General features: G+C 43.3%; 1 protein-coding gene across 1 annotated transcript in view; it reads left to right on the top strand.

The window, feature by feature from the left end:
* Positions 1 to 14096, top strand: part of ITGA5 (integrin subunit alpha 5) — a 90802-nt gene extending 76706 nt beyond the window's left edge. The window contains exons 21-30 of the mRNA XM_087956523.1: positions 679 to 771; positions 1512 to 1591; positions 2105 to 2185; positions 7391 to 7490; positions 8495 to 8647; positions 9404 to 9505; positions 10051 to 10164; positions 10572 to 10670; positions 11609 to 11731; positions 13086 to 14096. Coding sequence (XP_087812649.1) covers positions 679 to 771; positions 1512 to 1591; positions 2105 to 2185; positions 7391 to 7490; positions 8495 to 8647; positions 9404 to 9505; positions 10051 to 10164; positions 10572 to 10670; positions 11609 to 11731; positions 13086 to 13169 — 1029 coding nt within the window. The 3' untranslated portion in view covers positions 13170 to 14096. The remainder of the gene's footprint in view (positions 1 to 678; positions 772 to 1511; positions 1592 to 2104; positions 2186 to 7390; positions 7491 to 8494; positions 8648 to 9403; positions 9506 to 10050; positions 10165 to 10571; positions 10671 to 11608; positions 11732 to 13085) is intronic.
* The last annotated feature ends 1431 nt before the right edge of the window (positions 14097 to 15527 follow it).

Genomic DNA, 15527 nt, shown 5'->3' with positions numbered 1-15527 from the left:
TTTGTTGTTTAAATGCATTTTTGGCTGCCCCGTATTGATCACAGCCCTCCCCCTTTTTCTAAAAAAACAAAAAACCTCTACATCTTTTAAAATGGAAGAATCGATTCAATTTGGGTAGTAAACACCATCTTAGAAAACCCTTTTTAGGAATGAAATTGCGCAAAAACATAGAAACCTAATGGTTAAGTCAATAAAAGCTCTTTCGTGTAGCAGAAAGGAATGCTTTCGCTAAGCTGGGAGCTATTGGTTTTATGTACACAGGGTCATAAATATTTCAGCAGAACCGTTTTTAATGGTTTCGAACCATTTTTTTTTTCATGTACGAACTGTAGCGGATGAAATGGATTGAAGCTCCCGTAAAAAGTTTGTTAAGGTTTCTACCCTAACGGTGAGAATTCTGACAAGTCAGACAAGAGAGTGGGAGCACGCAGGCCTCTTTGCTCTTTAGCCGTTGGTCTCCAAATCTTATTACCTTTAACTTGGATGATAACATACGATTAGTATCCTTCACGGATTTGTCTAAATCAAGGGTGTCAAACTGGTGGGCCAGATGCACGATACGCAGGCCACACCTACACCAGCTCCACGAAGGGGGGGGGACATCACGTGACAGTAACGTGACATGGCGAGTTTTACACCCGTGGTCTAAACGCACTTTTTCTTGGTCTTTTCTTGTAGAACATTTCCAGCCAGAGCTGCCGCTATGACACCGTGAACGACACAAATATGGTTATCTGTGACCTGGGCAATCCGATGAAAGCAGGTGTCAGCGTGAGTGTTGGTTCTACGTACTAAGGCAGCGGGGCCCCCCACCTTTGCAGTTTCATGGAAGACAGTTTTTCCACAGACTGGGAGGTGTGGAGGGGGGAGGAGGAGGGAGGAGCACACTACCTAGACCCCTTCCGGGAGCAGTTTATAATAGGGTTCACCCTCCTATGAGAACTTAATGCCTGAATGATCTGAGGGTGGAGCTGAGACAGTGATGCTAAGCGTTGTGGAGCGGTTGCAAATACAGACGAAGCTTCGCTGGCTCGCCCGTCACTCACCTTCGGCTGTGTAGCCCAGTTCATAAGAGGCCAAAGACTAGCACCATCCCAAGCCCAGGGGGTTGGGGACCTCTGTATCAGTGGTGGGATTCAAACCGTTTTACTACCTGTTCTGTGGGCGTGGCTTGGTGGGCTTGGCAGGGGAAGGATGCTGTAAAAACTCCAGTCAGAGGGGGTATTTGCTGGTCCTCTGAACTACTCAAAATTTCCGCTAACCGGTTCTCCAGGACTGGTCAGAACCTGCTGAATACCCACCTCCGCTCTGTACTAAAGTGTTGGCTTTAGTACTGTCAACATGCAATCGTTACAGGCCAAAACAGCCCACTCTGTTACATAGCTAGGTAGTGAAGCGTCTGCAAGAAAACAGCCAAGATCAAAGTAAACCAACTCGCGCAATCCCAGATAGAAGAGATCTGAATAAAGACCTTGATTCTAATGCCCTCTTTTTTGGTCTTATCCTCTTAGCTCTGGGGTGGCCTGCGCTTTACCGTGCCTCGTGTCACCGACGCTAAGCCATCCATCCAGTTTGATTTCCAGATTCACAGGTAAAAACACCCTGGATGATCCGCCAGTGCGCTCCCCCCCCCACACCTCTCCGTTCCCTTCACCTTGATTGAGCTCATGGACAGGTCTGGCTCTCCTTGGGAGTCCTGGACTCTTTCTTTCCTGCACAGTGCTTTTAGCCTACATCGGGGGGGTGGGGGGTCAAACTCAGTTTCATTGAGGGCCGGATCACGGTTGTGTTTGACCTCCGGGGCCAGGATGGATATGGGCAGGGTGGACGTGGCCAGCTCCACGTCACTCGTGTCAAGGCCGCCTGTGGTGGCCAGAGCGCTCTGCCAATGGAAACGGAGCTCGGGAGGGCCGCTCATAGCCCTCCTGAGCTCCGTTTTCCCTGGCAGAAGCACCATGGGCGGGTCCTTTGCTGTTTCCAGGATGGCCCCCACACAGGCCAGATCTAAGCACCCACAGGCCAGATCCGGCCCTCGGGCCTTGAGTTTGACACCCCTGGCCTACCCGCTTCACCAGTTCCACATAGCCATATCTGTTTTTCGCAGCAAGAATGCCAACAATTCTCACAGCGAAGTAGAATCTTTCGTCCTGCGTGTCGAGGCTGCCTTTCACATTTCATCCCATGGGTAAGTTATCACTCCAGGAGTGATTATTTTTAATTGTTAAAAGAATGTCCAAGGTCTGTTGTTGCCTGGAAGGCATGCAGGTTAATCATAAACGGGCGAGGGCAAATCACACCTTATTTAATAACAAAGAAAGGGAGCCATGTGTTGGCAGATCATTTTAGCTCTGAAGGCTGTGCCAGCTGCCAGGCCAGGAACCCACCTGCTGCTTCATCCCTTCATCAGTTCATCCTCCTCCCTCCCAACTATTTTCAGTAAAAGTCTTCCTACTTCCCTGACACCAAGAACGTGGCTGTTTCCTTACTGTGTGTTTTGCCACATGCATTGGTGGGATGATCAGTTAAACAGTGAGGAAAAAAATACAGGTGGTCTTCAACTTGCGGCTACAATTGAACCCAAAGTTTAGGTCACTAAGTGAGAAATTGGGTTGATTGGAGAGTTTTGCCCCATTTCTTGCCACATCTGTTAAGGGAATCACTGCAGTTGCTAAATCAGTAACACCGTTGTTAAGGGACTCTGGCCGTCCCATTGACTTCACTTGTGAGGTCACCAAAGGGAATCACATGATCGTGAGACCCTGCAACCGTCATAAATATGAATCAGTGTAAATCCGATGAACCTGGCGAGGCTGCACAAGTGTGAAAAATGGTCATAAGTCACTTTTTTCAGTGCCGTTGTAACTTCGGTCACTAAAGGAACAGTTGTAAGTGGAGGAGTACCTGTAAAGAAAAAAAAATATCACCAAAGTAGAGCTAAAGAGAAAGAGAGACAACCAAAATGTTGAGGTCATAGATTCAATAATTGGGTCTGGTTTTCTCCCAGTCAATTTATAGTTTTCAATTCATCAGCAAAGGCAATATTGCTTTTTTGGTATGTGCATCATTAGAGAAGTTACACTGTTTTCCTGAAAAGTTCCCTTCTTGAGAAATGGTCTTTCTTAGATCTTCACCCTCTTTCTCTTTCTTTGTTCTCCGTTCAAGGAAGACCTGGTTTGCTTTTAGAAGGCAACTCTCTCTAATCCCTCACTGCTAAATTTATTCCTTGGATTCAAATACATGCATACTTGACTCTGCTTCATGCAACCAAGTATTCCATGTTTCTATTGGATAGATCAAATGGGAAACAGTGTTGATATCCAACATGGAGGACACGAAGCTGAGTTGATTGGACAACTGGTAAATCAGAAGGAAACACAACCATCTTGCAATATTTTAAAGTGCTGTAGAGCCAGTCAACTTGACAATCCCCTTAGCCAAGGATGTGTGGTCCACATATCAATGTTCGCTGTGCTGATTGAATGAGTTCAGTCTGGAATTTGCACCTACTTTCTTATATGACACCAGTGGAACGCTAGTTGCATGGACGTTTTCTTATGAAAATATAAACGGGTGGGCTACTACGGGTTCGCCCTGGGTATGGGCGGACCTGTTGCTAATGTTATGGCTGGTTCGGCGAACCGCCAAATCCCACCCCTGGCTGGCCCCGCCCACTCACCCACCCATCCCCTCCCAGGAGTGTCCATGTGGTCCATTTTGGATGCAGGTAAGTGCAGGGCTGGTGTGGGGTGGAATGGGTCTCCCGGAAGTTCTGGAAGTCTGGAAACTGGTCCATTTCTGGCCTCTGGAGGGCCTCCGCAGCCCAGGTGAGGCCGTTTTTGCCCTCCCGGAGACTCGAGGAAAGTATCTGGAGCCTGGGGAAGGCAAACCACCACCACCCCTCGTGGTGCAGGAGGCCGACTAGGCCACACCCACCATGGCCACGCCCACCCAGCAACCGGGCAGAGAAGCCCACCCCTGAATATAAGTATCTCTGGGAAATGCTCTCCAATGTAGTAGCAGCTAGTATTTTTACCTCAAGGGAACTGTTTTTCTTCTGAAACCTTTAATGTAGTCATCCAGGATTATCTCCTTCAGGAAAAAACAAAAACAAATAATTGAACTAAACATTTTACCTAAACCTCGGCTAGCTGATATTCAAGGAATATACACCTTGGAGAGACAATATAATTTCCCACATGATTTTATGTCCCATGCTGGAATGTATGAATCAGCTTTTATTTTAATTCAGGTGCTTTGAGAAAAAACAGTCCATTTGATTATGGTGATTAGCAAATGGTCTGGATTAGTTAGCGTTCTCTTGAACAAAAATTGTAGGGTCTGTTATATTCCAAGTTGCAAGTCAACACTTGAAACCATTGGTCAAAAGTTTAGGCCAGCTTTCTTTTCCCAGGAGTCCTCATGAATTCAACAGTGCACCTTTCTATATTCCCCCCCAGTTTCCTAAAAAAAATAAAATGCCTCTTAATTAGCAATTGCACCAGCTCCTAGGCAGGCTAGTAGCTTTTGCTGAAGTAGAATAATACCTCATCTAATTGTAGCAATTGAAATGGAAGGCTGCTTAATCATAGAAGACATGTGCGCATGATGGAATTTCAAAAAGAAAAACGTTTAAACCAGGAATGAGGAAGCTCCAGCCTATAGCCGTGAGGACTCTATTTCTCATTTATTTATTTATTTTATCAGACTTGTTCGCCACCTGTCATGCCTTAGAGGCAATTCTGAGCTTTTAGGAAGATCCTGTCTCCTCCTTTCTAAAACCTGCTTCTGACAGTCCGACTGTTGCACGTGTCTTTCTACTCATCTCCCCAAGAAGCCTGCCTTTTTCACAGGCTTCAGGTGGGGAGAGCTTCTGGCAGTCTATCTCCAAGATCTGCTGGTACACTTCCCGCGACGTTGGCTTCTTACAATGCCAAGGATTAAATTTTTGAGGTCCTTCATGCAGAGCTTACCTTATCTCCACAACTAAGCACTCACCTTCCCTCTGAACCAAGGCTTCCTAGACATTTTCTGTTGAAATTATAAAACTGTTTTGAATTAACTCCTCTTAAATTACCAAGTGGTAGAACATTAATAGGGGGAAAAATCAATTCAGGGGTTATAATAGCCATAGCCCTTAGATTTATATCCTGCTTTACTGTGCTTTACAGCCCTCTCTGAGCAGATTACAGCATATGGCCCCCAATAGTTTGGGTCCTCATTTTACCTACCTCAGAAGGATGGAAGGCTGAGTCAATCTTGAGCCTGGTGAGATTCAAACTGCCAAATTGCAAGCAGCCGGTAGTCAGCAGAAGTAGCCTGCAGGACTGCACTCTAACCACTGACTGTGCCACCTCATAATCTGAGGTAGTTTGAACGAGTACAGATTTTTTTCTCATTCTATTCTTGATTGAAGGATGGTTGATTCCTCGGAGAAGGTGGAAGAGACCAAATGTTGAGTAGAGCAGGCCATTTGCAGGCCATGGTCTTAAGACCTATAATTCACCAATTACATTCAAGAGTAGAATAAAAGACATTAAGTAATCTAATTTATACCACTTTGAGTTTTATCATGGGCTAAAAGAATTTCATAAATGCACAGCATGTGACACTCAACCTTGACTAGCCTCAAAAAACATCTCGGGAGGTCTGCTTCTAGCAGATACTTGAATGGAAGACTATCAAGAAAACCCAGGTAGCAGGCTCAATGAGGAAGGCTGACTATGCTTTTATTTATAACTATCGGAATATGACATATTAAAACAGAGGTGCAATTTTTTTGTTGATTATGGGGCTGTTGTGGACTTTGAATAGCATGCTAGCAGCCATGGTCTAAAAGGAGTAGAGCCAGGGCCATTTTTAAATATTTTTTATTAAGCAGGGGAAGGAAACTATTTTTATTACTGATTTTTAATAATTATTTTCCTCCATAATGTTTCAAGTTTCAGCCCTGTATTCAAGGATTAGTTTAGTAACGAAAATAAAGTTTCATACAAAGCGGAAGTAGATTCCTGATTGTTTGTCAGCTCGTTGTATCATTATAATTTTTGCAGGCTATTTGATAATACAGAGCAAAGAAAAAATAGAAAAATAACAAAAAGAAGAAACCACAGCAAACAAGAAATCGTGTGTGTGTGTGTGTGTGTGTGTGTGAGAGAGAGAGAGAGAGAGAGAGAGAGAAAGAGAGAGAGAGAGAGAGAGAGAAGTTTTATATAACAGTTCAGTGGTGGGATTCAAACCGTTTTACTACCTGTTCTGTGGGCGTGGCTTGGTGGGTGTGGCAGGGGAAGGATACTGTAAAATCTCCGTTCCCACCCCACTCCTGGGAGAAGATTGCTGCAAAATCCCATTCCCTCCCCACCCCACTAACCTGCTTTCCAGCTCCGTTCTCCTGTGCAAGGAGATAAAAGAAGACCCAGCCAATCAGCTGGGACCCAGAAGGCAGAGAAGAGATGGGGGCGGGGCCAGTCAGAGATGGTATTCTGAACTACTCAGAATTTCCGCTACCGGTTCTCCAGAACTGGTCAGAACCTGCTGAATACTACCTCTGGAACAGTTAATATTTCATGATATTTGTGACTATAAGCAAAGTTCATGAGTTTCAGGTAACACCCGTGTTCAATTCACTCAGTAATTGAAGGCATAAATTAGTTTTTTCAGAGTTAAAGTATTAGTCTCTTAGCAGCAAGAAGGATGCAGAAAAACTATTTGCATATTTCAGCTGTCAATTACCATGTAATAAGTATGTGGTTCATAGGAATATGAGCATCTAAAAATTTTAAAGTTCATTTCAAAGTCAATTTAATATATGTGTCATTTTCCTCCCCAGAACATACTATAATAACCTTCAGAAATAGCAAAAATATATTTTAATGCATTTATTCTTGTTGCATTTTTATTGTTTTATTCACTCTCCGTTCTGCTTTACTACATAAATAAAGCACACATCAAAATAATAATTACCATTCCATTGCTTAATTGTGGATTAAATCCATGGCCTTTGGGCCTATTATAGAAAAATGGGATGAAAATATCAAACAAGCAAATCATACTGTTGCCAACTATTAGTTTTGCAATTTGATTCTCAGTGAAAAGAAATACACTAGGAGGAGTTCAATTTTGAATTTTAGCCAGAGGAACATACACACGATCTGATTCCCATACTTATACATCCCAGTAAAGGGCATTTCTACATTAGCAGACGTCACAATGATCTTCATGTGACGTTATGACTTGATTACTGTTGTTCTGATTTTGCTTTAATTTTGCCTCATTTGCCTTGACAAATGGTTTGTTCTCATCCTTGAGAAATGGTTTGTATTATTTAAATTGCTCTAGTCCCTAGTGAATCATTTGAGTGTGTCTGAAATGCTTTTTTCTACCTCTTCCACAGAGCATCCAGGCCAGACTCTGTATCTCTGCCTGGTTGGGTCCCAGGTAGATTGGTGAAGCGTGAACAAGATATCGGCCCTGGGGTCTGCCATGTCTATGAGGTGGGTATTTCCTGCTGAGCAGAAGACGCTGATGGAATAGCTGGAAGTTGCCAATGGGCCAAAAGTCCTTGGGAGAGCTTTTTTTTTTTTCTGGGATCCAATTCAACTCCTGAAAGGTCCTTCTGTTCTGTACCAGTCTTTTTCAAGTGGTAGCCTCCAAATGAACCCACCTCAGCATTCAAAATTCTTAAGGAACATGAATGTAAGCCACAGGTGTCAAACTCGATTGTGACACTTTTTGCCTTTGCGGAGCTGGGGTGGGCGTGGCCTGTACGTAACACATCCCGCCCATAGGCCACCAGAGTTTGACAGGCCTGATGTAAGTCATACTCTGTTTGACAGGCCTGATGTAAGTCAACCCTATACCTCTGAAAGACACTTAACAATAAGGAGGCAGATCTAGATTAACACAAGCCAAATTAAAGCTCAACATTCACAGCAATAAACCTGCATAGGTTGATATTGCTGTGAATGTTGAGCTTTATAAGGTTATATATACTTCTGTATAAGGTTACATAGACGTTACTTTTTCATATCTGGGATCTTTCTACAAATAAATGTTTGGCTAGCAATGGAAACATGGCTGATTTACTGAGCATTGTTATGGCACAATTCTTTATTGGCTTGCTCAAGGGTCTTAATTTGCCAAGTTTAAGACTTGTGGACTTCAACTCCCAGAATTCCTGAGCTAACATGACTGGAGGAGGAATTATGGGAGTTGAAGTCCACTAGTCTTAAACTGTCAGGTTTGAAGACCCCTGGGCTTGCTGATCAAGATACCTTTATGAAATGGCTACAGGTTGAATCGTGGGAGGTCTTGTAGCTCAGCTGAATCTCAGCAAGTCCCAAGTTTTACGCTGGTTTGCTAGGTCATTCTGCAGGTGATTGGCTTCTCTGCATCTCAGCCTTGAAGGACAAAGTAAATGAGTAGCCTTATTTAGGATGAAGCAGTTTCTTGGTTCCTTGGATAATTCCCCCTGTTTCTTTTCTTTTATTTTATGTAGTTTGTCAATGATGGGCCCAGCGCCATCAGTGAAGGAGTGTTAGACCTCAGTTGTCCTCTCCAAGTGCAAGGACGAGCTGTACTGTACGTCACCCGCTACATGGTGCGGGCAAATTGTACCTCCAACAGCCCCATTAATCCATTACATCTGCAGGTAAAAGGGGACCTCTGTGGGTGGGGGAATACAAAGGATGAAGTGACTTGGCCTGGCCACTAAACGTTGAGACTGCAGTTCAGCCCCTGCAACTAAGCCAAGATGGCTTAGAAAATCAAAATGAAGGGAGGAGTAATAAATTGCAGAAGACAGCCCATTTTCCAAATTTGGCTATAAGTGATTTAATTGCTTTAATAACTTGCCATTCTTTTCTCAGCAAGGGAGATGTTGTGTGTTGTTCCATCCCAAATCTTCCCCCTTTTGGTTAACCTGCTTGGGTGTTTTTTGCATGCAGGTTTTTTTTTTCATAAACATTTCAACAAGTAGCTTGTTTCCACAGAGCCTTTGCTCTGCATTAGAATATGCACAAGCCTGAGATTGAGTTGTAACAACGAGGGAGGATTTTCTTCCATTGAGAAGCGTGTGTCACACAAGAACACTGTTCCTTTGAGTCAGCCAGAGCAACACTGGCATTCAAAAGAAGGGCCTTTTCCGACTGGCAGCTGTGTTAAGATACCTTTGAAACCTTGATACCTCTTTGATACCCTGAGCTAAAGTAATCAGATCATAAGGAAGACCCCTGTTTAATAGACCATGGAGAACTGTATTTTACCTAATCAACCAGATTACAACTGGTAGCTACAGAGAATTTATGAAGATTCACATTTGTGTTATCTCTCTCTCGCTATCTCTATGTCTCTCACTATCTATCTATCTCTATCTCTTTATCATCTCTATCTCTATCTGGGTGTTTAGCTGGAGCAACCTCCAACACCTTTTCCTGGGCAGGAACAGCATTATGTGCAGAAGCAAGATGGAGGATGGAACACAGGCAACATTGGAAGCACTTTCCCTCTGGTAAGCCCTGCGCCACCATTTTAAGAAACAAGAGATGCACTGTTGATTTCCTTACACCACAATGTTTGCTCATTGTTCTTGTTAACGTTGGCCCCCAGAGTCCATGGGAGTTGTGTGGCCAATACATTTAAATAAATAAATGCATGTGGAAGATGGTTTTCAAAAAGCAGCACTACATGCCTTTCAGTAGCTTATTTTCAAATCTAATTCTCCTTTGTTTGCCATAGTCTTCGAAATTAAGATGCATCCATAATACACAGAACTTAGGTCTAATGTCCTGACTCACATTCCCTTGGTTTTAATCACTGGAACAGCCTTCCCCAATCTGTCGTCCTCAAAATCTTAGACTCTAATTCTTATTTGTTGCATTGTCTGGGAATTCTGAGATATAATCCAACCAACAAGGAGCTACTTAGGTCAAATAAGGCCAGACATTCAGGTTCACAAAGATGCTTGGCCCAAATTCTGCCTTGGAGGTAATTCCAGGTTGATGAGATATTTTCATCTGATGTCTCATTTGATCATTCAATGTTCTTGCACTGCAGAAGTGTCATGAGGATGAATGTTTCCAACTTCACTGCCGCATGGGAGCATTGCAACGACAGGAAAGTGTCAGCTTACACTTCTATTTTCGCATCTCGTCCAAAAGTTTTCAACAGGTAAACCCAATATATTTTTGGTGTTCACCAGACTTCAATTGTTTGGGACGAATTTTGTGTGTGTGTCTTTTTTTTTCCACCTTCCTTTTCTGTTACTCTTGGTTGTAAGTAGCTGGCATAGAAATGAATGAAAGTTGAGGGAATAGCATACATCAGGCTAAAAGATCACAGTTGCCCACCTCTGATCTATGTACATACAGTACTTACAGAAAATGTAATAATTAATCTCAGCAGAAAAATAATGGCCTGCTCCTTCCCATTCATTTAGTATGTTAGCTTTCACAGTATTAAACCTTTGGGAATGGGATGCTTGATTCCTCCATATTAAGGCTCTTCCACTTCCAGTACATCTATTCAACCCAACATTTGTGCAGAGCCATTTCTCATTATTCTTTCCTCCCTTGCAGAAGGAGAACTATCCCCAGACTATCCAGTGTGAAGCAGTTTACCATATGCAAAAGGTGCCCTACAAAATCCAGCCTCTAGAGCAACCCACTCATCTGAAGGTCAGTATTATCAGTCTCACTGGGAATAATCTGCCCTTATGAATGCCAGTTCTTCCAAGATGATAGTTCCAATTATATTAGTAAAATTACGAGACAGTTTGCAACAACGGAGAGTGTGATTGGGATCGGCTCAACTCCGAGAAGCAGGTAGCTCTTAGCTCTGAATAGATTGGATATAGTCTTGAAAAGTGGAGAGATGTAAGTTATGGTAAGAAGGCAAAAAGTAGAGTAGGATAAGTCATTTTTCCTCTTATAATTCAGGTATTAGATTGCCTAGTGAGGCTGAATGATGTGAACCCTAGGTTAACTAAAGGTTAACTCTTTCCAATGGCCTATTTTGAAAATTTATCAGAATGATGTACCTGGCACCCTGGTGGATTTGGGATGTTTTATTCTTGCTTATTTATTAGAGCAGCATAGTAGCCTAGTGATGAAGACTCTTACATCCCATTTGGAGGGTTGAGAGTTCAATCCTAGGTAGTGGCAGATGTTTCTCTCCTAGGGGGCAAAACAAAAATATCTACTGAGAACTCCACATGGCATCAGGAAGGGCATTTGGCCAGTAAACGCTTAGCTCCATTCAGTTTCCCCAACTCTACCCCTAATTAATGGATTACAGGGTTGTAAAGGGGAGTTTATTCTTATATATTTGATTTACAGTATATCCCATCTTTGCTTTTGCACAGCTCAAGGCAATGTACGTAGTGTTCCCTTCTCCTGTTTTCTCCATAATAAGAAGTCACGCTCTCAGATACTTATTTACTCATTTACTCATACTACATAAGGTAAAATTGTTCATCTTATGTACAGGTCCTCTAGCATTTTGAAGAATGACTATATAGCATATGCTGATCCAACGGGGCTTAGATGCTACCAATGTAACACCTTCAATTACAACTTTTGGACATCTCTTATTCATGTTTCCTTTCTGGTGACAGATGTCAACATTACTCCATTGGGCTAAGCCAGAGACTAGCCAGGGTGTTCCTCTATGGATCATCATCTTAGCCATCCTGATTGGACTGCTGCTGTTGGCACTGCTCATCTATGTGTTGTACAAGGTGAGTTCACGGAACAATCTAATAATAGAAGGAATTCAAGGTTGGAGAGAAAATTTTAAAGCTCTGAAGTACTGGGTGTTACTTGATGTGTAAGGACTGCAGATGTAAGGAAATTTGAGTAGGTAGGGAGATTCTGAAATCTCAGAAGCCAGTTAAAAGCTGTGGTACTGTATAGAAATATTAAGAGGTGTCAATGGGGGAGTGTCTTCAGCACCCCGGACAGCACCTGAATCTTTTCCGACACCTGTGATTTTTCTAGCCCTACCCTAGTGAATTGACTCTGAGTCATTTCCCTGGGATTTGACAAGTGGTACAGCTTGGCCTGCAATGGAGAATTGCAACCCCAAAGCACATATAATTACATTTTTAGCATTCTGCAGTCTGTACACAGTCATGAAAGTGCCTTGAATCAGCACTGAGTGTATTTAAGAGAGACGGTTTCCAATATTCAGCCGTAACTCTGCAGGTGGGGTGTGATGCACATAAATATGTAATTGAGCCAAGAGTTTTTAATTGTTAGTGTTCCAATCCTCGTAAGTTTAGAGAACTACAAACTTAATTTTGTGGCATTAATCAACGTTGAGACCCAGGTTTGGTATGGTGGTTTAAGGCATCAGGCTAGAAATGTAAAAACTGGAAATCCTAGTCTAGCTGGGCGACCTTGGGTCAGTCAATCCTCTCTTAGCCCTAGCAAGAGGGTAGTGACAAACCCCTTCCAAACATGCTGTTTAAAAAAAAAATATTCAGGGACTTGTTAAGACAACCTCTAGAAATCAAGAAGGATTCAAAGGCACTCAAAAAATAACGGCAATACGTTTATGTCAGGAGATAACTCAAGAAAGACGAAGAGAGGAAAAACTATCTCTTCTTTTTAGATAAAAATCTAGAGGTATTTCTGCACGGATTTCATTACAGTGGTCTTAAGCAGGAATCAAATGTGTTTCCACAAGACCACTCAGTGGTGGGATTCAAATTGTTTGACCACCAGTTCGGCGGGCATGGCTTGGTGGGCGCGCTTGGCCTAATGCACGCGCGCAGCTTGGCCCACACCAGCTGTGGCCTGCAGCGCCAATCAGCTGAGAGGGTAAAGAAGAGAAAAGCGTAGGAGCGGGTAGGAGGGCCGATTCTTGGCTTTTCTCTTCTTTCCCCTCTCAGCCTTTTTGCCTCCTCTCAGCTGATCCTTGGAGGCTTTTTTTTTTTTTTACTACCGGTTCAGCTGAACCGGTCTGAAGAGGTAGCATACCACCCCTGAGACCACTCTACCGCAATGGAACTTGCCCTGAAAAAGAATTTGGTGGGTGATGGTCCTGTATAGATGTTGACCTTTCTCTTCCTTCCTTTCTTTCTTTTTTAGCTGGGCTTTTTCAAACGTTCCCTTCCTTACGGCACAGCCATGGAGAAAGCTCAGCTGAAACCACAAGCCGCTTCAGAGGCCTAGCAGGTCCACGTCGCCCTCTGTGTATGTGTGTTGCTGCTGCTGCCGCCCTGCGAAGAGGCACTCGGATCGCCCCATCAAGAGCACTGGGGAGGAGGAAGGATTCCAATCAACACCAGCAAGGCTTAGAGAAGGGCAGGGCCGCAGATATGGGGCCCGCTTGGACGACTGCAGGGTTCGGTGCGCCAAGCACCTCTGCTTTCCCTCTGTGAAAGAGGCTCCAACCTTGACACGAAGCGCCCTCCTTTCCCAGCCATTCCCGTCCCCTGAGGCTTGGATCCTAACAACAACAACTTGTGTCCTGAACTGAGGGCTGCAGCAGGCATTTCGCTTCTAGCCCAAGGGAATACTTGAAGCCGCTGGAGCGGCAGGTGCTGGCCTGATTTCAGGCCCCTTGAGTCAAGCTGTCTGTTCCGTCCATCTGGGGGAAAGGGATTGTCGTCGTGGACAGTTTTCAAGCTGCCGGGTCTTCTTTAGATTGACACAGCTTGGCTGAAGGGAAAAAACAAAAACAAAAGGAAAAAAATAAAATAAAAAGCACAATCACCTCCGGAGTCCAGCTCTTTCTCCTCCGTGGGCCAGAATGGAGGATCCTGGGCTCTCTCTCTCTCTCCTTTCCCATCTTCCCCGGTTTGCTTCCTGTGGAGGACGACATGGGGCAGAGACTTTAGCTGGGAAAGCTGGATGCTCCCACAATGCCAAAGATTTTGCCACATTAGGAAGCCAAGCCATCACCCGGTGTCGGCCCGGACTCGCCGACGGTCTTCGCACTGATCTCCAGAAACCGCTAGAGATGTTTATTTTTCAAATGCCACTTTAATTAAAAGAAGAAGGAACGAGGAAGCGAGGGACACCTCTTGGTAGCAGAGACAGGGGTTGCTGTTTTAATTTAAAATGTCCAATGTGCAATAAATGCTTCCCTATTTTCTACTTTGTCTACTTACTTAGTAAATGTTAGCACTATGCAGTTGGGTGCGAGCTATAGCATCTAAAATTGCTTATTTCTGTCCAACGGAGTTAGAATTTTGATGGTGAACAGTTAGCAGGAGTCACGTAAAAGAAAACAGCTGAGAGTTTTGGTGAAGCATTTTTGGGGATGGTTATGAAGACAGTCTTGCAAAAAGAGAAGACAGAAGCCATTTTAGGATGCCCTGAGAATGTTCTGTCCCTTGGCATTCTTGCTATGTTTCCCCAATCAATACGTAGTATGGAAGTGAAACATAGTAGCTGTGCAAGTATTTATTTTGGCCTTTCAAATACGTTTCTTAACTTTTCTGTTGAGGCAGGTTTTTTGGACAACATTTTTCAACCTTATTTTGTACTGTTCTGGTATTACGGGAGTGCAGGGGTTAATTTTTTAGGCTGGTTTTTTTTGGGGGGGTGGGGGGGGTTAAAGACTGAAATGAATTTTTTTTTAACCATTTTAAAAAAGCTGCATAACGTGGAACAAGTCAGCTGCATGTGGAATCAAACACAACAGCAAAATAAGCTGTAATACTGTAATGCAGAGCTGGGTAATAAATAGGAGCAGAGAATGACAGAAAGCAATGTGAGCCGTGAAAGTGATTTAAAATACTGATCTTGGCTTTTTTCGAATGAGAATACTGAGAGCAGGTTTGGAATATTCCTGGTCAGAGCTTCAAGGATGGACTTGTGCAAATCTACTGTATTTTGCTTTCATTGCCATTTTAGGCTTTCGTGGAAAAAGCATGAAAACACAACATTTTGTGCTGACTAGACATTTTAGGCCTCAACCTAATAGCAAAATAACAAAACTAAAGGGAAGGGAAGGGCCAATAAAAATCAGACGCATGAGTGGCCAAATCAGACTACATAGCTTGAGTTAATTCATTCTATTACATCAGATGTGTGAACTCACTCCAGTAAATAGATGACATGCTTCCTGCAGAGCTTTAAACTGGCTATTTCAGAACATGCCTAAGTAGCTTGAACACAGCATTTTTAGTCCTTACATAGCCTTGGGGATGAATGTGCATTAATCCTGGTTACCGAAGTCAGCCTGATGTGCCAGTCACAAGTCTCCTTGTGGCAAAGTGGAAATTCTAGAATCATTGACTTGGGTTCATATATAGTATATATTGAGCCTTCATGACATCATTTGGGTTCAGTTTGGCAGATTGAACCATCAGTGGGCTTTGTTCAAAAACCGTAAGGAAATACGTCTTAAGTGCTAATAAGTCTTGTCCCGAATTAAGACTTGAATACAGGTAGTTCTCAATTTATAATTCATTTAGTGACCGAAGTTACGGCACTGAAAAATTGACTGATGACCATTTTTCAGTTACCTCTGCAACATCCTCCAATCATGATCAAAATTCAGATGCTTGGCAGTTGGTTCAT

The sequence above is a fragment of the Notechis scutatus genome, chromosome 2 (genome assembly GCF_049901735.1).
Source record: "Notechis scutatus isolate UNSWTSFEM ecotype Mainland chromosome 2, rNotScu1.2, whole genome shotgun sequence".
Lineage (NCBI taxonomy): Eukaryota > Metazoa > Chordata > Lepidosauria > Squamata > Elapidae > Notechis > Notechis scutatus.
This window is presented reverse-complemented; position numbering and strand designations above follow the sequence as displayed.